The sequence below is a fragment of the Pygocentrus nattereri genome, chromosome 28, assembly GCF_015220715.1.
Source record: "Pygocentrus nattereri isolate fPygNat1 chromosome 28, fPygNat1.pri, whole genome shotgun sequence".
Lineage (NCBI taxonomy): Eukaryota > Metazoa > Chordata > Actinopteri > Characiformes > Serrasalmidae > Pygocentrus > Pygocentrus nattereri.
The window spans coordinates 20,404,757-20,432,468 of NC_051238.1; the positions used below are offsets into that span (position 1 = coordinate 20,404,757).

Consider the following 27,712-nt stretch of genomic DNA (forward strand, 5'->3'; position numbering starts at 1 on the left):
TCATAAAAATTGTGCTTCTGTGTTTTACCATCATTTAATTATTTGGACCACTGTCATATAACTGATATAACTGAGCAACAACATTTCCAAATCATTATTATCTGACATTATTAACACAGATTGCAGGTGGCAGTCAGACTCTAGGGTCAGTGTTTTTTCATAACAAAGTAAGTGAACTGGTTGCTTTACAGTGTTGACTTGATCTTCTAATAAAAAGTTAACAGAATGTAAAACACATTATTTTTCTGTTAACTTAATATCAGAAGTTGAATGAACTCAAAATGTTAAGGCAACCGGGTTACTTGCTTTTTTAAGTTAAAACACAATCATTTCTACTAGTGTATTTAGTAGTGATTTTAAAAGCTTAAACTTAAGCTTAGCCCTAAACTAGCCTTAGGTTTAGTATTGTTTATGTTTTTGCCCTTTTGTAAAAGCACAGAGTCTAACTTTACAAAGTTAGAACTAATTTGTGTAGGTTAGTGCTATTTTTCTCTGGTTGTCCTCAACATGTACAAAAGCATACACATCTGGGCTCTCTCTCTCTTTCTCTCTGTCTCTCTCTCTTTCTCTCGCTCTCTCACTCTCTCTTTGTCTCTCTCTCGCTCTCTTTGTCTCTCGCTCTCTCACTCTCTCTTTGTCTCTCTCTCTCTCTTTCTCTCTCTTTGTCTCCCTCTCTCTCTTTCTCTCTCTTTCTCTCGCTCTCTCACTCTCTCTTTGTCTCTCTCTCTCTCTCTCTCTCTCGCTCTCTCTCTCTCGCTCTCTCTCTCTCTCTCTCTCTCTCTCTCACTCTCTCTTTGTCTCTCTCTCTGTCTATCTCTCTCTTTCTCTCTCACTCTCTCTCGCTTGCTCTCTCTCTCGGTCTGTCTCACTCTCTCTCTCTCTCTCTTTCTCTTTCTCTCTCTCTCTCTCTCTCTCTCTCTCAGATGGAGTAGGAACAAGTGTGCAGGGGCGTAATGAGCGCCTCCGAGCTGTAGCATCCCGGCTGTTGGACATGGTTTTGGATTTGGAACGTGCTCACGCCTCCTTCCAGCACAGAGAGTCTGAAGAGGCCAGCAGCCTGATCCTGCCTTCATAGAGTGCACTACATTCTGCCCTTAAAGCCCACCCTGCACTCCAGACCTGCTGCACAGCCTGGCAATCTCTTCACGACCTGAAGATTTTCTAATCCTGTGCTCTTCAGACACCCTTCAGTCTTGACAAACCTCTGACACACTTAGTGCCCTAGATTAGTAGTTCCCTTGCTCCACCCTCACCCTTCACCCACACCATGCAGGTAAAATATGACTATTCCTTTAGGGCCTCTCGTCCTGTAAAAGATAATTATGCAATTTAGTAAATTAATCATTTTATGACGATTGTCAGGCTTTATAATTAGACCAACATTCACGAAACATTTGTGACTTGTTTTTGTATGTATTTGTATTTTGAACCGACTTGAACTGATTTGAACTGATGCTTTGTGTTGATTTTATAGCCAGCAGCCAAACTGTAGCTTTTGAAAATATGAGTATGTCTGTATGTATCCATATATGGTTAGCATGGCGGGATGCTAAATGACATCACCTGCTTAACAACATGCCACACATTCACTCAAACACACGTGCACACACACACAGCAGGAGAATCGTGCCTGTATCTGCGCTGCCGCTTTGTTTACCCAGTGGATGACTTTTCAGTGGCTGTTCAGAAGTCGTTATGATGCAGTTTTTCTGCCCAGCTGAACATGACCTGGCACTCTTCTTCCAAGCATTGCTTTTTAAAAGGAATAGCATTGATATTTTTAAAACAAAAGGTATATACCGACCATGCACTTTATTAAGTACACCTCCTTGTCTCTACACTGTTTGTCTACTTTATCATACCCTCTTACCATATAGGTGCACTTCAGAGTTCTACAATTGCTTAATTCGTTTGCCCCATTTACCCTGTTCTTCAATGGTCCCCTACAGGACCACCACAGAGATGTACTATTAGGGTGGTGGGTTGTTCTCAGTACTGCAGTAACACTGACGTGGTATTTACAGTGTGTGTTGTGCTGGTGTGAGTGGATCAGACACAGCAGTGCTGCTGTGCTTTTTCATCAGTGGTCACAGGACGCTGCCCTGAGAATGCTGTTGGCTGAATGTTTTTGGTTGGCGGACTATTCTCAGTGACAGCAGTGACTGATGTACTCATACCAGCACGTCAGTGTCGCTGCAGTGCTGAGAATGATCCACCACCCCAGTAATACAGCTCTGTGGTAGTCCTATGGGGGGGAAAGGGGGCCAACAAAGTATGCAGAGAAACAGATGGACTACAGTCTGCAATGGTAGAACTACAAAGTGCACCTATATGGTAAGTGGAGCTGATGAAAAGGCCAGTGAATGCAGATAAAATGAAGTGACCAGTCAGAGTATATACACTCACCAGCCACTTTATCAGGAACACAAGCACACCAGCTCTGTCATGCAACGGTTCAGTTGATCATTTGGTACATTTCATGTGTGGTGGCCTGTAGTGACTGACCATGGCATGGGATTTTCATTCAAGGAAAAACAGTCAGTGAGTGGCAGCACTGTGGGTAGAAACACCTTGTTGATGAGAGAGATTAGAGGAGAATGGCCAGACTTGTTCAAGCATTAAGAAAGGATTCAAGGATTCAAGGAGATTTTATTGTCATTCGCATCACATGGTACATGAGGTGGAACGAAATTAAGATCTCATGGTCCAGTTTACACCCAAGAGCTGTTATTAAAATAGATAAATAAATAGAAAGTACACAAGAGAGGGAGAGTAGGAAGTTAGCAGCAATATGAAGTCCAGAGTGCAAGTTTGCTATAGCAGCATGATATTGACTTAGAGCAGTGGATAAAGTGTCTAGATAAAGTGTCTCAGTGCGGTTTAAAGTGACAGTGCCTGTAACAGTACTTTTTCTTGTAAGTGTCAGTTGGAATTTAGGAGCCTTACAGCTTCTGGTATGAAGCTGTTTCTGAGTCTGGTTGTTTTGCACTTGATGCTCCGCAGCCTCCTGCCTGAGGGGAGCGGGACAAAAAGTGCATGTGCTGGGTGGGTGGGATCCTTCCTGATGCAGGTAGCCCTTTTCCTGCATCTGGAGGTGTAAATGTCTGTGGTGCTGGGGAGGCTGACTCCAGCAATCCTCTGTGCAGCCTTCACCACCCTCTGCAGTGCTTTCCTATCTGCAGCAGAGCAGCTTCCATGCCACACGTTGATGCTGGAGCACACGACGCTCTCCACCATACATCTGTAGAAGGAGGTGAGGACTGCCCTCCCGAGTCCAGCTCGTCTCAGCCTCCTGAGGAAGTAGAGCCGCTGATGTGCCTTCCTGACCAGAGTGGAAGTGTTGTTGCTCCAGGTGAGGTTGCTGCTCAGGTGCACACCCAAGTACCTGTAGCTGTCGACCACTTCCACCTCAGAACCTCCAATGTGCAGAGGGAGGTGGTCATGATGGCCCCTTCTGAAGTCCACAATCATCTCCTTCGTCTTCTTTAGGTTGTTTTCTCTGCACCAACCCTCCAGGTGTTCCACCTCCTGCCTGTAGTTGGACTCATCTCTGTTTGTGATGCATCCAACCACTGCTGTGTCGTCCGCAAACTTCACAATATGACAGCCTGGATGGATAGGTGAGCAGTCATATGTAAGCAGTGTAAACAGGAGGGGGCTCAACACACAGCCCTGAGGGGAGCCAGTGCTGAGGGTTATGGTGGGGGAGGAGATGTTGTGGATCCTCACAGACTGCGGCCTGTTGGTCAGGAAGTCTAGGACCCAGTTGCACATGGAAGAGCTCAGTCCAAGTGAGGAGAGTTTTGTTATCAGGGTCTGAAGAAAGCCATAGTAACTCACCATTCATCCAACAGTGGTGATCAGAAAAGCATCTCTGAATGTAGATGTACAACAGCAGAAGACCACATTGTGTATTTTATCAGTCAAAAACAGGTATCTGAGACTACAATGAGCACAGTCTCACCATACAGGCTCACCATTCATGGACAATTTAAGGCCGGGGGGGTTGGGGGGACATCACCAGGTCTGATGAGTTTTAATTTCTTGGTGCACATTGGGCCCCCTAATAATCCCTTTATGGCCACAATTTAGACACATTTCTAATGGCTACATCCTGCGTCCCAAAGTCACCTCAAGCTGGCTTCTTGAATGTGACAGTGAATCCAGTGGAGCATCTTTGGGACGTGATAGAATGGGAGACTTGCATGCATGATAGATCTACAGCAGTTACATAATGCAATCATGTCAGCATGGACCAGAATCTCAGCACCCTTGTTAATTCAGGCTGCTCTGAGAGCAAACAGGGGTCCTACTCAGTATTACAATGCTGTTCCTAATAAAGTGGCCAGTGTATATATATATACACACACACACACACATCAGTATAGATTTTTTTGAACTGTACATGAATGTGTTACAGCTGATTTTCTCAGTGTGCTGGGCTAAAACGTATTGCCTTTGCGGCGGTCATTAGGACACGTCCAGCCAACGCGCTATATTTGCCGTTGCCATGGGCGTTTCCAGGCTACGCTGTATTCAGGTTACAGGTATAACCACAAATCAGGGCGGCCACTGTGGAAAAAGCTTTTCAGTGGAGCATGGCTCAGTCGCTTTAGCTTGTGATATGGTAGGCTTTTGGATTTTTTGAGTAATTAACTGTTTTATTGTGTTTTTTATTGCTTTAGTATCTAGCAGTAGATCATTTTAGGACTGAAGATTGGAATGTACAATTGGTTGTGGATATGATTTCCAACAATATGTATTTGAGCATAATGCTCCTTTGAATCTAACTGAATAGGTTAATTAATTACAGTTTTACAAAGTGCCAGTTACAGTCATGTGCGTTGAGGTGTGTGAGAAAGGGGAAAAATAATAGGGTGGGTGTTGCATGCCAAACTGTTTTTGCTGGCTGTTTATTTGCCAAAATATATTTCTATTCAGATTTTTGTTTTAAACACCTGTGTCTGTGCAGTAAATGCTGTTGTTGCTTTAATACACGTTTGGTTTTGACAAAAAAGCTCTTTGTGTGCCGGGCCCCTTATTGAGCGGAAATCAATATGTACAAATCACTAGGGAAGGATCAATTCTCTCTTCTCTCTCACCCTTTCTCTCTCTCTTACACACACACACACACACACACACAGTAATACCCAGGATCAATCTAGACTGTTCTTCAAGTAAGGACCTTAATGCAAATGCATTAATGCAAACATGAGTCATGTTTTACTTAATACATACACAACAGTGGTTTGCATGCTTGTTTTCTTTATTAAAAAATAATTGTCCATACAACTGGCACTGACAAACATGGTCTTCTTGAAGCAAGATCAGTTGTAACATCAAGAAGAATAATTCATTCTAGCCTGCTGCTTCGCTGGCTTCATGTGTCGCGCACAGCTGCACCGCTGCACCGCTGGAGAGGGGAGGATGGAGAAAACCATAAAAAAACACTAGAGGACAGAGGGAGCAACGGAAATCGGCCGATTAGGGAACTCTCAGCAGCCCACTAGCCTAATAAAAGGCTTTATACAGCAGAGAGAGGAACCCTTTGTGAATTCCTCTGACTTACTGTGAGTAAATATGAGAGAGAAAGCAGTGGGTAGTTTCCCATTTAACAACAACAAAACCTCCTACACTTTTATCGCATACACATATTCTTGTTGGTAGCAAGGCGCATGAAGACTATTCCTGATCAGTCAATGCTGGACTGTTACCTTCTATTAAAAACACATGATAGTACGTCTATATAACTAAACAGCCATGTTTATGTCTAAACATAATAATTGTGATCAGAAACAAAGGTAAATCTTGGTTCTTTTGGGCCTACACTAAAAAAAATCTCAATGGATCAAGTGCAACTTTGCAGCAGCTGCACCTAAGCCGAAGATCACCATGCCCGGTTCCAAGTATCAGATCAGCTGGAGTGGTACAGTGCCCCCTCCCATCACTGGGCTGTAGAACAGTAGAACGGCCTTCTCTGGAGTGATGGAGCTCCATTCAATACCTTTGGGCTGAGTTGGATTGGCTGTTGTGAACCAGAACTAATCATCTAACATCAGCGCCTGACCTCACTAATGTTCTTGTGGCTGAATGCAATCAAATCATCACAGCAATGCTCCAATCTTCAGAGTAAAGCTTTCCCAGAAGAGTAGAGGCTGTTACTGCAGTAAAATGTTGGCTGAGCCTTTTGGACATACAGTGTATGACTTCAATATATACACCCACTGCCCTACAGCTGGTTTACTGATTATTGTAAGTTATGAGGGATGTTCATAGAATCCAGTGTTGTTAAGTTTGCTGTGACCTGTGTGTTCTCACATTATTTACAGCTCATTAGCAGTTGTGTAATGGAACAACAGGGTCCGAATCAGTGGGCAGAAAAGGACAAGGACAGAGGAAAGACAAAGAGAGGGAAAGGTCAGTCTGCCTTTGGTTAAGGAGCGGTATTTATTTCACAGGAAACACAAACATGCAACATGGTCATAACAGTTATGTTAAGACATATTATAAAAGCCCTTTTTATTGTTTCGTCAAACAATATTACTAAACTGTAGCCTGATATCAGTAATAGATCTACATTACAATGTGCATGTTAAGACATCTTTCTCTTGCCCTCATGACATAAAAGAATACACAGAAACCCCATGCACCTTTGACATCATCACACAGAGAGAACATGGGCACTTCAATAAATGATTAAGTTAGCATGGACTTGTCCTATGAGGCACAAAAAGAAAGACAAAGAAAAGGAAAGGCAAGGAAAGGACGAGAGATGCAAAACTGATGCAAAGACAATCTCTCGCAGTGCTAACATTCTTGAGGAATAACCCCAAACTCCATAGTTCTGTAGCAATTTCAAGCAAAGAAATATCAAAATTCGGTCTTTTTAAACGATTACAATTCTTGACAAACACACTAAGAAATCGTCTAATCTAAATCACTTCATATTTCACTTTACATTTTTTGCACTCTGCCTTGAAATCACACACCAAAGCTAGGGGTGCAACAATACATCAGTATGCAAACATGTGGCAGAGCGCATCAGACAGATGAGCGATATGAACGGCATTCTGTTAGGTGATTCAGCAAAAGTGGGATATCGGATGAGATATAATGAAACGTATTTATCCATTTTGATATTACTCAGGTTGACCCAAACATCATTTAACAGGGTTCCAGTAATTGCTAGTATGTTCCCAAGGAAGTACGAAAAAAAAAATTCGCTCTCCAAATCACCCTTAAAAGCAAGAATATTCACCCTTCAAAACGAACCCTCATTTTAAAGATGTTCATTACTGCGGTTCAAAATATACGAACAGGCAGCAACAATGCATTAATCATGTCTACTGGTGATGAACTGAAATCAGTCATGGCAGGTAGCCTAACATGTGGTACTCAGATAAGAATCACTATACTTGCAATTTTGAGATGCTGCATCATTTGTTGTGCATCCAAGATATACCAAGCACTTCCACAAGAGATTCCCTAGGCATCTTTGTTCTTTTAGTTTCGGTGGCAATGTGAAAAGTGGTGCAGTTTGCTATGCTATGAGTTGCAGTTGCCTGGAATGGAAAAAAACATACCAACATAATAAGTAACAAGTATTCATACTGTCACTCACCACAATGGCATTTCCATTTGTTTCCATTGGACTGGCATCATTGTTCTGGGTGTTAATTTGATCTAGTGCAGCTTCCAAGAATCTCCCACCTCTGCTTAGTTTACTCTAAGGCCAGAAACATGCTCAACGCAGGCAAGTGAGCACAAATGTCAATGAAGTAGTGGAAATGCAGTTCTACTATACAAACTCGATGTGCAATCTTTTGTTACTGCGGCAGTTAAAACAATCAAGCCAGGTTGGCAATAGAGGACAAATCAAAATGTTTGTAAAGGGAATCTACGGTTATTGCAACAGCTGTTAAACATGTTCACAGTAGAGGAACACATGCTGCTTGTTATATTGGAATATATATGCAAATCTGTATCACGTAATTATATGGATGGATTATAGCGCCCCTTGTGGTAAAGCTCAGAATGCAGCTTATGCTTTCACTGCATTATGAATCGCTTTTGACTGTTTAAAACGCAACGATGTGTAAAACCATGTTTGCGTAGCTCAAAGTGTCTACATACTGTCTTAAAGCACATTTCTGGCCTCATTGTACCATTTATTTCAATTATATTTTTTGAAAACCAAAGCTTGCAATCAACTTAACCCACAGTTGAAAATTATATAAGCTTCAACTTAACCTGCAACAGCATGCTCATATGTCATAAGTCAAACTCCTAGCTCTAGTCTCATGGATATCGTCAACATTTTTCTCCATTCCAACTGTTCAAAATATTGCAAGAACACCAAATTGTGAAGCCAGTATCATAAGTTCAAGCAGACAGTCAGCTGAGCATACTGTTACACCCCATACCCAAGACTGCTGCCAAACCCGTTTCAGAGAGCTCATTTGCTTGATTATTTTCAGAACCGCAACTGGGCCTCACTCACAAACTCCCTCCACAGTAATAAAATAATTAGCTTTGGATGATCTCGGCAGGACGTGTGAAAGATGGCATCCTGGCTTTGGCTCAGTGAAAAGCCTGAAGGGTCGTCAGCAGGTGATACAGGGCCATATGGTCCACACACACCTGACTGATCACACTGAGCTCCAGTATGGCTCCACTCCAGGCAGCAGACTGCAGCATATTCCGCTATAAAACCAAGCCAGGAGCTGTGAAAACATCCACATTCACACATACTGATCCACATATGCACTCAATCGATCGCTGGAATTCTAAGAAGGATACTTTTCAATCTCTCAAAGACGTCTTTAAATGCATCTTAGAGCCCATTATCAGTAACATGCAGCAAACGAGCTCATCATATTACTGTACAGTGGCACAATATACAAACACATTGCGCATTTAGTCAAAAGGCTACAAACGAAGAGTGCAACTTTTAGTGAACAAGGTGGACAAGTGATAAATGAACTAATCAGGTTTAATGAGAGGAGACTAATTAAACCCCCGCCCCAACCCGAAAAGTGACTTGACAGCAAGCTGGAAGTCAAATCCGTTGCTAAACATAAGCCACACAACATCTACTTCAACATAGTTTCTCTGTTTAAAGAATTGCATAAAGGCAACGTCCTTCTGATGCTTATATCTCAGCGCAGAAGGACATTTATTTCTCTTTTCATCTAATCTGTTGCTCTGTATAAATCCCTCTTACTTTTTGCACATCATCTATGAAATCACACTAAATAGCATGCAATATGAATACAGTCCTGAATCTAACGTAACATACTCTAATACTGCTCAGGCAAATAACCCATATGTCTGTGAGGGATTAATGCAATGCAGCTCTTTTTTTTTAATCTGGGTGTTCAAATCGCTTTAGGCTGTATTAAGCTACATCAGTGAAATATTGATCTTATTCACACTTATTGTGATTCATCTCGGTTCATATTGCTGTAACACTGGTTTGCACGAAGGGAACGTTTGGATGAATAGTGATTGTCAAGTGATTCTTGACAGCTTTTCTTTGCTGTCATTCACTACACAGGTGCCATGTATATCAGTACTCATCAAAGGGATGTCAGTTCACATTACAGTCCCGTTTAAAATCAAGCTGAAATCCAAACTGAGTAATATAAGCGTGAAAGGTATGAAAAAGCAAAGGCAGCACAGACTGTGTGTCTGTTTCCTTTGTCCTTGAATGTGTGTACGAAAATCTGTCCCCATCTCTTTTTTTTTTTCAAGCAGACCTCTGTGACAAGTGATAAAACTGAGATTTGAGTGGAGACAGTGATATGAAATTGAAAGTCAAAGGTGATGCTGATGCTGGCAATTTTCCCTGCAGTTATATAAAGGTAAACAACCCGTTTAGGTAAGGGAATGGGGGGTAAGGGGGTAACATCATGCTGCTAAAGGCCCCCTTTCCAACACTAGCAGACTGCTACCACAGAAGAATTCACACAGACCTGACATCATCAAAATAGCGACAGTGGTAGGACTAATATCAGACGTTCCTTATGAATTTTAACAGTCCCTGACGTCTCTGACAAATCCACTCTTTGTCAGATTTGACAAAAAAGCATTATGTACTGAACATTACTAAACATCATATGAATTCTGTTTTGTGTGTGTCACATGTATGAGTATAAAAAATAAATTAAACACTTCATCAAACTGAGCTTAAGCTTATACTTAGACTCGAAAATGTATATATTTATATATGTTCATATATATTTCGGTATTTCATCAAAGCATTACAAGACACTGTAAAAATATAACATGAGCGCTAAGACGAACTTATCAAATCAAATGATTGCTCAAAGAAAGCTGCTGTGTTTGAGGGATCAGGAAGACCATGATTTCTGCATTTGAAAGTTCAACAGCATTTGAAAGTGTCATCCGCAAGCCTTGCAGACGCGAGTGAGCAACAATATGACCCTCATGAGTCCTACAAAGATCCACACAGCTTGTTCCCTCTGAAATGGACAACAAGGTAATAGATAACACAACTCCAGCTACTGAAGTTCTTGAGAAATATGATCACTCACACCTCGTTTACACCTGGTTGTTTCTGACTAGTATCTGGATTGAAACCTGATAAGATTTTAACCACATGCGTATTTTATCTGTGAGAGTATCAGGATGGAAAATGTCCTCCTCCCCTGACATGTGATCTAGGGCTCTCCTTCAGTTTTTTGTCCTATCAAAATAACCCCTCAAGTCTGAGGACTTTTATTTTTGGAGGCTGTTTGGGAACGATAAATTTAAGACCAAATAATCAGGGCATATTTCGATCGATTTTACGTCCTGCCTTACTTGCACTCACCGGCCACTTTATTAGGTACACCTTGCTAGTAAAAGGTTGGACCCCCTTTTGCCTTCAGAACTGCCTTAATTCTTCGTGGCAGACTTTCAACAACCACGCCACATTCAAAGCCACTTAAATCCCCTTTCTTCCCCGTTCTGATGCTCGGTCTGCACTTCAGCAAGTTATCTTGACCACCTTTACACACCTAAATGCATTGAGTTGCAGCCATGTGATTGGCTGATTAGCTATTTGTGTTAACAAGCAATTGAACACCTAATAAAGTGGCCGGTGAGTGTAGATGCAAAGAACTAACAGCATTCAAGTCTATGATGACACAGCAGAACTCACGAACCTCGCATTTGAAGCCAGAGTGAAATAATGAAGTTTTCTGGTCGGGAGTCAGATGATCAGTATTATTATGAGCTTGGCTCTCGAGCTCTACTGCTGTGAAAACTTGAGAAATGTTTTGACACAGAGTACCAAGCAACCCTTCCCTACAAGAGGAAGCTGGACTAAAGGAGCAGGAATGTCTTGGTTTAGTGGTGGCAGTTCAAGGACAGTCTCTTATATGTAAAACAGCAGGAGGTCCAGTCACAGTACTAGGAGGGGATTTGGTTGTCAAATGCAGCTGATTAACAAAGATTCCAATACACTGATAAAATATCTAAGTAAAATGTACCTGCCTTTCTACATGGATAATCTTATCTAAAACTGAAATGATGCACAAAACAACCAGGTGTTATTGGGGTCTCAGACTCTGGCTTCCAGGCAAAGCTTTGCTCCATGTATAATTAAACAAGTGACTTTAACATTGTAATAGCCAAAAGCCAACGCAGCTCACTTCAAGACCCTGGCAATGCCTTTGAACAGCTAGCACTGTTCCCTGTGATCGATGTTTTAGTTGGGCACCTCTCATCTGATAGGAGATATCTCTGACAATCTCTTCTGAATGACATTCCTCCAAGGAACACACAAAAACCTTTTGTTCAAGGACTGGAAATTGCTTATGAATGCAACAATATACACACACACTCGCACATCTCTCCCAGGCCATGATGGATCACGCCCGAGACTCCACTGTCTCCATGGGCAGTATAATGAGTGTGCTCCTCGGCGAGGGCCGTGGCATGGCAGGGCCGGTCACTGTAAATGAGTTTAACCTTGAAGGGAAGCACAGAGTTGAAATAGTGGTGATTTATCTGCTCAAGCATGGTCAGATTGAGCCCCCCTCTGTGCTTTATCAGCCTAAATCTCTCTCTTGTAGCTAGGAGGAGCTGAGGGTTTCGCGAGACATACTAAAGAGTTCCCATGTGTATCTTCAAATTCAGGAAACAATGCCAAGGAGAGAGAGACAGAGCTCACAAATAAATGTGTTTCAGGAAAACATCTCAAAAGGATTTGAAAACTCTCCTGTTCCAGAAGAAAGCACTCTATACACTGATTCCAGCTAACTTGATCTAAAGATCAGGAAAAGCACACATTTCACAAATGCAAACACTATTAAACTTGGTGCCTGATACATAAACAGGTCCTATATTGGACAATCAGAGAGCATCAATCAACAGGACATAAGCTTTGCTTCAAATGTCTCTGCAACAAATCATCCAAGCATGAAAAATACAGTGGTGCTCAGTTCTGTTAGTAAGCTATTTAACCCTCGTACGCACGCACATCTATCCTCAAAGGCCTGGCTCAAAAAAAAAATCACCTATCGACTCATTGATTTGTCTGAAACCCTCTGCAATATCCTGTGAGTGTGTACCCATGCAATGGTCTGTTGTTCACTCGGCCTTACGAAGAGCGCCTCCTGCAGTATTTTTGGTTCAAGTTATAAAGATAAAAAACAATTCCTCTGTGTCAGATGGTAATAATGACTGGTGGTCAATCAGAAAGAGAATCAGATATATTTGTTATCATCACACATCACTGCATTACCTGTATCCAAACACGTCACACAGACTCATCTGTCTACGTGTATTTCAAATGCCAGTTTTAGGCATCTGTCCCTTTTGACCTCAGGTTAGGGGTCACTCTAAAGGGCAGAAGCTCCTCCAATGTTTGAAGGTTTGTATGAGTTGTGTGCGCATGTGTGTGATACACTGCAGCTCACAATAGTCTTCTCTTCAGTCCTTTAGGTTGTCCTCTCCCACGCCCTGCGCTGACAGTTCAACAAGAACGTTATCCAGATAGTTGGGGTCAGGATAGCCGTGGCCAGTAAGGTTGGAGCCGAACTCGGTCTTGTGGTGAACCTCATTCCAAACTACTGTGTCCGACTCGCCTGTAGTGCTGGACGTCCCAATGGTGAAGATTAGACGCCTGTCCCAAGCCATGATCAACAACTTCAGAACCTGCGGCAGAGAAAGAAAATATGGTTGAGGATTTAAATTTCTAAATGGTTTAAATTTGAGTGTTGTTATTGTGAATCAAGGCATGATGGTGCAACGGGTCGCCTCACAGCAAGAAGGGTATGGGTTCCTGGCCGGGCGACCAGGGTCCTTTCTGTGTGGAGTTTGTGGACTGGTGACCTGTGGACTGGACTGGTGACCTGTCCCAGGTGTATCCTGCCTTCCACCCAATGACTGCTGGGATAGCTCCAGCTCCCCCCATGACCCAGAAGGATAAGTGGCTTAGATGTGTGCGTAGGTGTGTGTGTGTGTGTTTGTGTGTATTGTGAATCAAGTCATGCTTACTTAACACAGTTCTATGGAAAAGTTTGAGGCATCTGAGAAATTAAAAAAAGCAATTTATGTGGGAGGAAATTTATTTGCTCTGAAAAACACTGTTACAATAAATACAAAAACCTAAATTTACAACATCTTGGTAGATGCTCTTATCCAGAGTGACTTACAATCTGATTATTTTACAGAGGATGGTATAGTGAGTACACCCCTCACATTTCTGCAAATATTTTATTATATATCTTTTCATTTGACAACACTATGGAAATGAAACTTGGATATAACTTTATGTACAACTTGTATAGCAGTGCAGATTTACTGTCCTCTGAAAAGAACTGAACACACAGCCATTAATGTCTAAATAGCTGGCAACACACATCAATCCACCTCACAGTGAATGTGTCCAAATTGTGCTCAAAGTGTCAATATTTTGTGTGACCACCATTATTTTCTAGCACTGCCTGAACCCTCTTGGGCATGGAATTCACCAGAGCTGCACTGGTTGCTTCCACTCCTCCATGATGACATCACGGATGTTAAACTTTGCGCTCCTCCTCCTTCCACTTGAGGAAGCCCCACAGGTGCTCAAGTGGGTTTAGGTCTGGAGACATACTTGGCCAGTCCATCACCTTTACCTTCAGCAAGGCAGTTGTTATCTTGGAGGTGTGTTTGGGGTCGTTATCGAGTTGGAAAACCGCCATGCAGCGTAGTTTCTGAAGGGAGGATATCGTGCTCTGCTTCAGTCAAACTGTAGCGGCTTCAGCTATTAGTTGCTAAAATTTGTAGCTAACCACAAAAAGTAGTGCACAACTTAGCCACTCCCCCATCCCTGCTTGGTGCTCCTCCCCAGGGTGCCACCACACATGCTGGACACCATCTGAGTCAAACAAGTTTATCTTGGTCTCATCAGACCACAGGACATGGTTTCAGTAATCCATATTTTTGGACTGCTTGTCTTCAGCAAACTGTTTCCGGGCTTTTTTGCGTTAGCTTCAGAAGAGGCTTCCTTCTGGGACACCGGCCATACAGACTGAGTTGATGCATAGTCTGGCGTATGGTCTGAGCACTGACAGGCTGACCTCCCACTTCTTCAACCTCTGCAGCAATGCTGGCAGCACTCATGTTGAATATCCAGTGGCCAGTATGAGCGATTTGTACCCAAAACATCCAATTTAACAGCCCTGCTCTCCATTCACACCTGGAACCTTGTAACTCTAACGAGTCACATGACACCAGGGAGGACACAATTTGGACATGTTCACTGTGAGGTGGACTCACTTGTGTTTCCAGCTATTTAGACATTAATGGCTGTGTTGAGTCCTTTTAAAGGACAGTAAATCTATACTGATATACAAGCTGTACACTGACCACTTTATAAAAATGAAATTGGATATAACTTAGTGTCGTCCCATGAAAAGATATATTAAAATATTTGCAGAAATGTGAGGGGTGCACTCACTTTTGTGAGATTATATATATATATATATGAGTTAAAACACTCCAGCCATTGCATGCATTTGTTAAATCCCATCACTTGATTTAATTTAACAAAGGATTGATTTGCCAAACTAGGTAACTAGGGGGCAGTTGTGGGCTGGAGGTTAGGGAACTAGCCCTGTGACCAGAAGGTTGCTGATTCGATCCCCTCGGCTGACAGTCCATGACTGAAGAGCCCTTGAGCAAGTTACCTAACCCCCAGTTGCTCCGGGGAGCCATGGATAGGGCTGCCCACTGCTCCGGGCAAGTGTGCTCACTGCCCCTAGTGTGTGTGTGTTCACTAGCGTGCATGTATGTCGGTGTTTCACTACACGGATGGGTTAAATGCAGGTCTAATTCCACAGTGACAAATGGTTGTACATTCTATTCTTAAGGATGTTAAATGTAAATACTGTGCTTCTTTGTGGAGAGGTTTGGAAATTATTACACAATGTCAACACAATGGATTGTTTGTTTGCTTATTTGTATTTCTTGTAACGCTAGTGTTTAGTTATAAATGAAAGTTTAGTTAGAAATAAATGTCCAACTAGCTCTAGATATAATTTTCTCACATGCCGAAATCTTTTGCATGAAGTTTACAAGGAGATAGCTTCCACTTAAAGATGTAAACTTGTATTAAGGTCTTTTTAAATCATTTATTTACACTTTTCTTCACCTAAGAAAAATTCTCAGTCAAGGAAGACAGTAAAGTTGAACTGAATGACTGAACTGCTTCAAGAGCACTCTGGTCAAAGCATCCATGATATGCTTATAACCTCATGATCTCACCTTCCTGCCTTTCTCTGTGTCAGGCAGGTAGCAGTGCCGTGGGAAACCCCGTGCGGTGAACTTCTTTCCAGGGTTAGGATGCTCTGTGGTCTGAATAAAAGAGAGACAAGAGTCTAAACATAAACAAACACACAGACACACATACATATATGGCCATTTGAGTCTCTCTGGCTCTCTCACCCTTAATTAGCATGCTGCAGTGAGGAAAATGCCAACGATGCCCTGAGGGCTCATCGGCAGCGGTGGGTGGCTTTATCAGAGAGGTCTTATTTAGAACTACAGGGGGCTGTTTATGGCTTTATTTCTCTGACACAGAGACAGTAAACAAGTAAACATAAACAAATCTCTCACTATTCAGCCATGTGCCACTGCACTGTTTGACTTGCTTTATATTTACAAACGCTGCTTAAAAAAAGAGCAGAAAGGAGCGTACTGCTAATTAGAAAAGAAATGATTAAAAAACACAACTAAGAATCACGATCACACACAATCTCAATAAACTAGTGAATGCTTCTGTAGAATCCACTCATATGAAGGGAAACACACTGGTTGATTTTTATTTATAAGACACTCCCCGGTCAAAACTAATAGTTTTGTATCATTACTTTTAATTTGTATTATTGTATTAATACTTTACTAATCTCTCATCTTCTTTTGATCTTAACCTCTTATCATTTAAACCTCAAGTTTTATTTTTATCTATTTATATCTTTTATTCACTGCTATTTAAAATGTTCTTCTAATTTAAAATGATTAAATGTAGTTATTATTTTCTTTGTCATGTCAATCCCTGTTTTTGTAAATGCTCGGCTACATTGAAAATGAGGGATGCCCTCAATGTACTTCTAAGTCAAAATAAAGGTTGATTGATTGATTCATATTTCACAATAATACTTCGCATAGTCAGTCATTTTTAAAATGTATGGTTCTTCAGGGCCTATTAAGTAAAAAAGATGGGTTTATATAGAACAATGAACACTGAAAGAACCCTTTGCATCATTGAAGATTGATGGAGAATATGCTATGGATGGTTCTATATAGAAAAATGGTTCTAACTACACAAGAGATGGAATGACCCAGATTAAGCAGCTGTTAGAGGCTGATCTTACCAGAATCTCTCCATCTCAACCACTTCCTGATCGTAACTGTTAGATCAGTGAAATGTAACCTGGTTCACATGGGGAGCTGGCGTTTGAGGAGTCACTGAGAAAGGCGTTAATTCAACTTCAGGCCAAAGTGGATTTAAGAAAGAAGACAATCTATTTTTTGCTTTTTTTATTTTATACGATTTGTGCATCACCGTTTTTTAGAACTTGTTAGAGTGGAATTTTACCAAAGTTTCTGCATTATTACATTATTAAGATGTTAACAAAGTTATTAAAACTGGATGAATTTAAACAGCCACATTTATTCACAGCACTTGTGACAGAGACCAGATGTCTAAAGCACTGATTTTCAAATTGTGGGCTGAGGCACCAGTTTTTTTTTAACAATATATAAACATTAAATTTGCCTTTGGCAAAATAGAACATCATATTTATTTATCTATTGCTGTACCACAATGCCAGCTACGTTTCAGTGCAAGTCAAAGTAAAACGTTTCTCTTTGGAGAACATGAAATTCATCCTTAATGGATGAAGGATTACAAACAGAGTCTTTCAAAAAGCAAGATTCTGAAGCTGGGTCACCTACAAGTGAAACAGCTACCATCTCTCCGACTGAGAAAACCAAGAGAAATACAGTAGTTAGTTATGAGCTTTATAGCATTGTAACAAACACAAACAAAAAGCAGAATATTTTCAGATGACAAAGAATCGGGCTCTTTCAAATCGGGCAAATAATGGCACTGAGTTTTGGAGAAAGGAGCAGGGACATTTCCACCACCTTATTCGCGAACTGAATGATGAGCGGATGTTTGAGTTTGAGCCCCATTTGAGCTGCTCTGGGAGATGTTTGCACCATCCACGATGAAGCAGGAGTCAAATGAATATCAAACAAAGTGAACAAAATATTGTAGCAGTTTTGCCATTTGAAAAATCACGTTTTATGTGCAAGATATAAAATTCATTCAAATTAACTTCAAATACTGCGTGGATAAATCATGTCTGATGTTCGAGGACAGAAAATGAGTAACTGCCACTCTGTGCTCAACACTTAGAGATCTTTCTTTGAATAAAGCTTTGAACCCAAACTAATTATGCCATCAGTTGAAGGCTAACGAATATGCATCTACTGAAGTGAGCCATATCTCCTTTCATTTCTTCAGCATCTCATCCAGATCTTGATAACTGCCAAATAACTGCCCTGCTAGAAAAACCAGCATCAACCACTACAGCTGGGTGATCAGCACCAGACCAGCACTAGACAAGCATAAACCAGCTGCTGTTTCCTTTAGCATGATAGTTAAATGTTTTAAAAAGTCTTTACTATATTATAAAATCAAGCAAAATCTGACAGTCACGAGTTAGAAAAGGTTGAACCTCTGGTGTAAAGAACCCCTCAAAAGATGATTTCACAAAAAGTTATTCCATGAAATGCCTTCATGTTCAAGAGGGGTGTTGTACAGTTAAACAATGCCCAAAGAAAACTCTTTTTTTTTTTAGATTAACACTATTTTACTTTTATCAGGATTACATACACTCACCAGCCACTTTATTAGGTACATCTTGCTAGTAAATGGTTGGACCCCCTTTTACCTTCAGAACTGCCTTAATTCTTCATGGCAGACTTTCAACAAGGTGTTGGAAACGTTCCTCAGAGACTCTGGTTGGTTATTTGAGTTACTGCTGCCTTTCTATCATCTGGAACCAGTCTGTCCATTCTCCTCTGACCTCTCACATCAACAAGGCATTTTCATCCACACAACTGCCCGCTCACTGGATATTTCCTCTTTTTTGGACCGTTCTCTGTAAACCCTAGAGATGATTTTACGTCCTGCCTTACTTGCACTCACCGGCCACTTTATTAGGTACACCTTGCTAGTAAAAGGTTGGACCCCCTTTTGCCTTCAGTACTGCCTTAATTCTTCGTGGCAGACTTTCAACAACCACGCCACATTCAAAGCCACTTAAATCCCCTTTCTTCCCCATTCTGATGCTCGGCCTGCACTTCAGCAAGTTGTCTTGACCACCTCTACATGCCTAAATGCACTGAATTGCAGCCATGTGATTGGCTGATCAGCTATTTGTGTTAAGCAATTGAACGGGTACCTAACAAAGTGGCCGGTGAGTGTATAACTCAAAAGATGAAAGTAGTCTAGGTTCACTGGAGGTTTTTATGATAGACCTTGCACCCCCTGGTTCATGTCACCACCACTGTAGACAAATCCAATTCTCTATTTTTCTCTACAATGAACCATTTCGCATCAAACCCCTTTGAATGATTTTGACTACTGAATTAGGCCGAAATGTAAATAATCGAAGGAACGCTCTTATAAACTTTGTTTCCCATCACACATGTATTATCAATCACTACTACCTTGCCTCGCCTAGCTTTAATACTGAAACTTAAAACCCCTACGTAGCTTCTCTCTGGGTTTTAATTTAGGACAATAGGACAATCAAGTAGACATTTGAAACACAAATGAAACAGCCAAACTATCGTTTAATAACACAGACACACACATACCTGTATGCCAGCAGGAATGTCATAGACTATGCGTATGGTCTTTGATTCAGGGGAGCCAGGCAAACTGTGGGGAATAACATGGTACTCCATCTTCCCAGGGGGCTGTGTACCTGTCTTCTCTCCATAGATAGCTTTGCATGTAGGGCATTGTAAGCTGCCATCCTGGAAGGAAAACCGCAATGAACTCATTGGCATCTGCGTCATTTTCTGTTGAATGTGGTTTTTTTTGTTAGTTTTATTTTTCCCCTGATACTGAGAATAGCTTGTACTTGGTTGGTTTTGAATGGAAGTTAAATAAATGAAAATCTGGACTCTAGCTTATGCACAGTACTGAAACTCATCCATCCATCCATCTTCTAAGCCGCTTCTCCGTCAGGGTCGCGGGGGGTGCTGGAGCCTATCCCAGCAGTCATCGGGCGGAAGGCAGGATACACCCTGGATGGGTCGCCAGTCCATCGCAGGGCAGACAGACAGACACAGACAGTCACTCACACACTCACACCTACGGGCAATTTAGCATGTTCAATTGGCCTGACTGCATGTCTTTGGACTGTGGGAGGAAACCGGAGAACCCGGAGGAAACCCACACAGACACGGGGAGAACATGCAAACTACTGAAACTCATCTATAGCTTTAATATTTGTTTATTTATCTATTTTATTTAACTGTCTCTGTTGGTCCTGTAACACCTAAATTCCGAAGTGCGATTAACAAAGTGTTATCTCTTATCTTGATAAACCTTTTACCTCTTATTGTTTAATAATAGATTAAATACTTAGAAATGGCTTATTTGTGAGATTCATTAAAAGCTGACTGATAGTTCTCAGGCAGCTTCTAAGAGTTAAAAGTATAGTCTCTGTAGTTTGTAGGAAAAACTTGACACCACATCAAAAGTGGCCTCTATTGTGGAAATTTCAATTAAAAACAACTGACACATATTCATTACTTATCTGTTACTCACATTATTGCTGTTCTCACTATACAGAACATTTTGCAAGCAACATTTTCATGCCAGTAAAGCAATACGCCTCGTAAAGAAGCGAAGTTGAATAGTAAGCACAGTTGTCTTCTTCAATGAAAGCATGCATTACTGTTTTCACAAAGCTATTACTTATGACAGCGTCCAAACGCAATGCTAAAAAGACATAAATTAATCTGATAAGCAACTACAGCAGGTGAGAGATCTGTGTGCCCTTACCTTGTTGCCATTGCTGTACATGGCTACCAGGCAGAGAAGATGATACACGTGGCCACACTTGCCTAGCTTGCCAACCAGATCTGGCTTAATGCTGTTGTGACTCAGGACACCCTCGTAGCCTGATGATGTCACCAGTCTTTCCATGCATATTGTACAGTCCTGATCACAACATAAAATCAGATCAGCAAGCCAAACAGTATTAGTGCCTGTAATGCACAATAAAAGTCATCTAACACATCTGAACAAGCTTAGAAACCATTTTAGCTCCTTTAGAGCCTGTAAATGACAGAATCTATTCTCTAGAACATAAGGGACACTGTACTGTTTTGTTCCGTGGAAAAATAAAGCTCCAACTAATCACAATATATTGCTGTAGATGTACATTTGATCTGATTTTTTTAGCTATGTCTGATCTAGTTTTCAGTTTTATTACGCTTGCTTGCCAAAGCCAATTTCCTGTTCTTTGTCATCTTCTCCTCGTTATTAACACTATACTTTTGTTATTGTATCATTTTCAAAAGTCGCAGTTTTCAAGCTAGAACCACAAGCACAACCACCTGGGATACCATAGCAACTGCTTTGCAATACCCTAGCTAGAAATGGCTCTTTCAGCCCAACCAGTTATATTTAATATTTATACAGAAGAACTCAACAAGTGCAGGTGTCAAAACTCCAGAGGGGCCCAGTTTACAGGCACAGCAAGCCAAATGAATAAGAAAAATGTCTATTAGAAGTGGTCACTGCGCAAAACTGAGGAAACGTGGTGGAACTAACCATTTCCATTTTACCATTCTTACACATATTCCCCATCAAGGGAGCATTCAAGTAAAATGCTTTGTTTTTCAATTCAGAAGCAGTGGTTTCATGTCTAAAGTAGGTCTGATACTCAAATGAGTTTTGCGTTTCTATATTCCAGAAAAATATGACTGTTTGCCTCTATAGATTACATTTGTTGTTAAAACAAAGCAACAATAAGACAATCATCAGTAAAATGTTTGACATATTATCCAGTTAATATGTAATTATACACGAGTCATTTTCCCATGTGGAGTAAATCAGAAAATCACATTATGTGGCAAATTGCTGAGCAGTAACATTAAGCCTGCATTATCTGATTACAGTGGTGCATTTTATCTTGAATGACTGAATACTTATAGCATGCAACATTCTGGAACTGGGAACATCCAGTCATTGTATAATGTCATGAATAATTACACTCATATTTATCAGGAAAGAATATTTCATTACATTTTATATTTTATCTTTAAAACTCTTACCGTGAGTTGCTGTTTATACAGTCTACCTGAAATTTTGATCTGTAATCTAAGGGAAAGCAAAACTAAAACTAAACGTCATTCCATTTACGAAGTACTAAAGAGTGCACTGTGTATTTCCCTGGTCGAAATTAGTCAGTGTTCTCAGAGCTTGTCAGTTTTCTTAGATTTGAGCAGGAAACGAGTGGGTAGCACTCACCTCATCTGGAGCCACTTTGATTTTCTCTGTGTATCTGCGCACCACATCCTCTGGGCTTTTGCCTAGTGATGAAACAGATGCACACATGAGCCCACACACATGCGCGCACACACACACACACAAACACACATTTAAATTCAGGTCAGAAAGCCCCAAAACACTCATAACGTGAATGCTCCACATTCAGAATTCAAGCTTTTTTCGGGGAAATACTTTTTTAGCAACGTCATCTGTGCAAATTTCCGCTAAAAATGAAAGACAACCTTACGCGCATGTACTTACTGTATTGCACTGGTGGTACTAATGTACATTTAAAGTGCTAATAATTAGGGCTGGGATTGAAACTGAGCGGTAGAATTTATATTTTTTTTCAATCTGCCAAAATTTGGTCAAATTTTGCAGGAGCCAAATCAATGACACCAAACACGTAAGCCAAAATTTCTACATGACATTTTGTCAGTCTGGCAATTTTTTACAATTCCTCACACTAAGCCAGAATTATATGTACAGTCAATTAGTTTTTTCATAAGGGAAACAAAATGAATACCATTGCAACTTCACCCATCATCCAATTGAGTACAGTGAGTACAGTGAGTAACACTACCAAACTGTGGAAACGCTAATACCTAACGTAAACTAAAATGCTCAAGGAAGGTGCCGAGTGCTGGACAAGCAACAATCTGGTTTCACTACAAGTGTGTAACTAACAGAGGCACCCATTCCAAAGAGCAATCAGACACTGAATTACTGGTAGAGTTATAAGGGCTTTCTTACGGAGAGGTAGAATTTATATTTATGAGTAGGGTATTTAGCACTGTTTCAAATATCTTGAACAAGAAGCTGAACAGACTGATGTGCTGTGCAAGAAAGCCAAAGTGAAAGCCTTCATGAAAAACAACCTGCAGTCCATTCCCAATGGAAGCCCTGAGTCAGTTACACAGCCTTTTTGCCCATGGCACTCTGTTCTGCATTCAAATATTTGATCTTGTTTTCAGATTTGTTTGTCTGAAAATAATCCAAGTTTATGAGATGCAGTATGCCTGTTGTCTACCTATGAGTTTATTACAACAATCATTTAACCGTTTAACTTGTTATTTGTGTCAAGTGAAAATTGTTTAAGGCGCATACGCGTGAATGTAGGACAGAAGCTATTACAGAATAATAGAATTTTACTTTAACTCCAGATAAGAAAACAGTACTACAGAAACATCCTAACTGGATGTTCTGTGCTAAATTTAAGACCACCTCAAAAGGTGTCTTAAATTCTGTTTCAATCATTTTACGCAGTAAAAGACAAGTTACAGTAACAGACAAATGAAGTAAGAGTCTTGTTACAAATATGAGTCATAATTGCTTTTTTGGTACTTTTAATTTCAATACTTAAGTACATTTGAAAGCAAATACTGGTACACTTTTACTCAAGTGGAGGTTTAAAGGGAGGACTTGTACTTTTACTGGAGTAATATTTTACCTTGGGTATCTCTGCTTTACCTCAAGTACATGATTTTCCATTTCATCGTGCCTTAGTTTTGTTCGACCTTTTTTACATCAGTAACAGCAGCTAGCTGTCTGACTAACTAACTTCATTTTGATCACGTGTTTGTTTTAGCTGTGTGCATATGGTCGGTTGATAGGTTGCTAGGTAACAGACATGACAGGTGCTGACTTTGATCAAGTAGTTTAAGATTTACTAACTTGAAATAAGATGCTGTAAGAAAAGACAAGATTCCTAAATTAAGATTGGCTTCTGTACATACTTGTAAAAAAAAAAAAAATTTTTTAACCTTATCTTCACTTGTGAGATTTTAACACAAAAGCATAAGCAGTTTCTGTAATACCTGATGTGAATACTGAAAACCCAATGGCTATATAATGACTAACAATTCTAAAAAAAAAAAAAAAAGGCAGCATAACAGACTATTCATAATAATAACTCATTTTGAGCCAGGCTACTTAACAGTGGTTGAGGAGCCGAGTGAAATGATATCATGTGAAAGGCAGTCTGCCGTCTTGCCCTGATTGCTCTGCCATCGTTATCATCAGCACACATATTGGTTCAGACTTTTTCAACTGAGATCAGCAAAACAGTGCGCCAATAGCTCATTCTCCAGAGGAAATATACATTCACACACAGCGAGAAACATGCAGCAGCACTTATACCGCACTCACGCACTCACACACAAACACACCAGCGTTCATCGTGTCTGCCTTTCTTACCCTTGCGGAGGTGTTTTTTCTTGGTCTTGCGGCGGATGCCATTGACTCCAGGTACTGGCTTTAGGTCGCTCTTGTTGACTGGCGGAGGGTGCAGAATGGGCTTGGGGGCACGAGTCAAACACACAGGCAGCCCAGCAGCGCACATCAGAATACCCGTCATCCCTAAAAAACGATAAAGATGAGTATGTATGTGTCTGTTTTAATCCAAAAAAAGTTCAGAAAAGGTTGAAAATGTGTGTGAAACAACAAGACAAAGCTGTATTTAAACAAAAACAGTACAAAGTTTAAATGTCTTATCAATTCCATTATTTAAAAATATTTGCTTGTTCTGAAAAAGTTTCCATTTTTCACATCAAAAAAGAGGGCAGGGCAATTTATCATTTACATTTACGGCATTTGGCTGACGCTCTTCTCCAGAGCGACTTACAATTTGATCATTCTACATAGGTAGGCCAAGGCGGTGTTAGGAGTCTTGCCCAAGGACTCTTATTGGTATAGTGTAGAGTGTTTGCCCAGGGGATTGAACCCCAGTCTACAGTGTAGAAGGCAGCGGTGTTAACCACTACACTATCCCAACACTAGCCTTACCATGCAATTTAAGACAACGAACATTACAAAATGTTCAAAAAAACTTCAAATGAGCAGCCAGGAAAGGTCTAGACCTTTATGAGCATGCAACAGCTAATAACCAAAAAGTTTAAGCACAATGAGCAATTGTAAGAGTTTTAGGTATTTAAACGGGCAAGGTCAAAACCCACAACTGAATGGTTAAGGTTAAGTTAAGTTAAGGTTAAGTGATACTTTTTTGATCCCACAACCAGGGAAATTCCACCTCCGCATTTAACCCATCCGTGAAGTGAAACACCACATACACACACACTAGGGGGCAGTGAGCACACTTGCCCTGAGTGGTGGGCAGCCCTATCCACGGCGCCCGGGGAGCAGTTGGGGGTTAGGTGTCTTGCTCAAGGACACCTCAGTCATGGACTGTCGGCCCTGGGGATTGAACCGGCGACCTTCTAGTCACAGGGCCAGCTCCCTAACCTCCCTAACCTCCAGCCCACGATGTGCCATCCCTCAGAGGATACTACATTAAAATGATTAATGGCATGATTAACGGATAGATATCACCACATGAGTATAATACTTGTGACAAACTGTTGTTAGTAAACACAGTTAATTGCTGCATACAAATTACAACTGCAATATGCGCAGCAGAGGTCATATGTCTAGAATGTCTAGAAACACTGCCGACTTTCCTGGGCTCGAGTCTGAAAGGGAATAATATACAGCTGAAACATGTTCTGGCATGTCTACTTTTCAGAATCTTTATGGGAATATTGGTCAATGTTTTCTCCAGGGCAAAGACAAATGGACCACCCAGACTTTTACCTTTTATCTTAAAGTTAAAAAGCCAGGTTCTGTAATGGTGTAGGGGTGTTTTAGAGGGTAAACTGCACATCTATGATCTACATGCATCAATAACACTAAAAGATATATACAGATTTTGGAGCAACATAAACCGTCTTTCTACGCATCTTAGTTTAGGATTATGTTTAGAAAATTCTTATTCCATATACATCACCAAACACTATACTAACATGGGGCAGGGTCTCCCTTTTCTCTTAAAATTCTTTGTGGCGTGGATTGTACAAGATGTTGGAAATTCCTTTGAGATTATGTTCTTTGTTGACAACTGCTGTGGTCCATGCTGCTGTTATCTGTCCTCCCCTTTATGCACCTTCTATTTATTGTTCATTGTTTGTCACTTTGGGAGTTAACTGGACCGTGAATACAATGTTTCGTTCCACCTCATGTACTACATGTGATGTGAATGACAATAAAGCCCTTATCTTATCTTATCTTATCATGCAATTTCTGCTGATTTTTCAGCTGCACTTTCACGCTGCGCATTTCCTGTTCAGGAAGCCAGCCTGAGATTACTTTTGCTTCGTGATCTGGTGCATTATCATGCTGGAAGTAGCCAGAAGAAAATAAATCATGGCCATGAAGGGATTCACATGGTCAGCAACAATACTGCAATAGGCTGTGGCATTCAAGCAATTATTGATCTGTATTAACAGGCCCAAAGTGTGCCAAGAAAATATTCCCCAAATCATTATGCCACCTCCACCAGCCTAGACTGTGGACACAAGGCAGGTTGGCTCCATGGATTCTTGCTGTTGGCAGTAAATTATTAGAAGTTCAATAAATGCAAAATTTTAGGGCAACCTTGAAAAACAAGTCATTTCTCACAGTGCGCCAGGAGCAGAAGAAATACAGATTAACTGTATTTAAGTGAAAAAACCTTAACCTTAATTTATTTTTTATACGGAGCCTTTGCCCTGACAATTTCTGAAAATGTGTTTGTGCATAAGTGAGCACCCACCTGCTAAAGCTGGATGAACAGGTCCCGAGCCAGAGAGGTTTTTCACAGGTAGTGCGGGTACCCTGCAGAGGAGAGAACAACAAAAACGACGCTGAGTGTTCAGAGCCATACATCCTCTTCATTTTAGTAACCTGCCTGCTGTCAATATGCAGCCACGGCAATTACATTATGAAGACTAAGTTGCAAGTTATAGTGAAGTGAGATCAGAGTCATATGCCTCAGGTAATGATAGCGAACAAAAACAAATAAAAAAAAAAAAAGCACTATGAAGTCCTCAAGGGAACGCGTGTCTCACTGTCCGAACACAGAAACATCCTTTTAGCTTAAATCAAGTGTGCTGCGTGCAGAATTGTAGTGCTGTCAACTATAAGTGTATAAGTGTAAGTGTAAAAGAACCTTTTAATGTAGGTCTATAGCCTTATTCATTCAGATGTAAACATTTGAAAACATATTCTTCTTACTATTATCCACAAGTAGCTATGGGAAATCTAAAGGCTTTCAAGATGAGGTACTGAGCGAACAGAGCTAACAGGTACAATATCCAATCCTGATGAAGATTTATGGTCCTCTACATGGGATTTTTTCTCCTCAGTGGACGATGTGCCAATATGTTTGTCAGAGATATACACTCACCGGTACACCTGTTCAATTGCTTGTTAACACAAATAGCTAATCAGCCAATCACATGGCTGCAACTCAATGCATTTAGGCATGTAGAGGTGGTCAAGACAACTTGCTGAAGTGCAGACCAAGCATCAGAATGGGGAAGAAAGGGGATTTAAGTGACTTTGAACGTGGCGTGGTTGTTGGTGCCAGACGGGCTGGTCTGAGTATTTCAGAAACTGCTGATCTACTGGGATTTTCACACATAACCATCTCTAGGGTTTACAGAGAACGGTCCGAAAAAGAGGAAATATCCAGTGAGCAGCAGTTGTGTGGACGAAAATGCCTTGTTGATGTGAGAGGTCAGAGGAGAATGGGCAGACTGGTTCCAGATGATAGAAAGGCAACAGGAACTCAAATAACCAACCAAAATCTCTGAGGAACGT

General features: G+C 40.9%; 2 protein-coding genes across 3 annotated transcripts in view; one reads left to right on the forward strand and one right to left on the reverse strand.

Annotated features, from left to right (window-relative positions):
• The window catches only part of LOC108430387 (rasGAP-activating-like protein 1), a 50,659-nt gene extending 47,967 nt beyond the window's left edge, over positions 1 to 2,692 (forward strand). For both annotated transcript variants that reach the window (XM_037535930.1, XM_017702854.2), the window contains exon 21: positions 924 to 2,692. In XM_037535930.1, coding sequence (XP_037391827.1) covers positions 924 to 1,075 — 152 coding nt within the window. In that variant the 3' untranslated portion in view covers positions 1,076 to 2,692. The remainder of the gene's footprint in view (positions 1 to 923) is intronic.
• A 9,561-nt stretch (positions 2,693 to 12,253) lies between these two features.
• dtx1 (deltex 1, E3 ubiquitin ligase) overlaps positions 12,254 to 27,712 on the reverse strand; it is a 51,572-nt gene continuing 36,113 nt past the window's right edge. The window contains exons 4-10 of the mRNA XM_017702852.2: positions 26,664 to 26,725; positions 24,275 to 24,436; positions 22,058 to 22,119; positions 20,585 to 20,743; positions 19,387 to 19,548; positions 15,760 to 15,849; positions 12,254 to 13,164 (exon numbers count right to left, since the gene is read on the reverse strand). Coding sequence (XP_017558341.1) covers positions 12,940 to 13,164; positions 15,760 to 15,849; positions 19,387 to 19,548; positions 20,585 to 20,743; positions 22,058 to 22,119; positions 24,275 to 24,436; positions 26,664 to 26,725 — 922 coding nt within the window. The 3' untranslated portion in view covers positions 12,254 to 12,939. The remainder of the gene's footprint in view (positions 13,165 to 15,759; positions 15,850 to 19,386; positions 19,549 to 20,584; positions 20,744 to 22,057; positions 22,120 to 24,274; positions 24,437 to 26,663; positions 26,726 to 27,712) is intronic.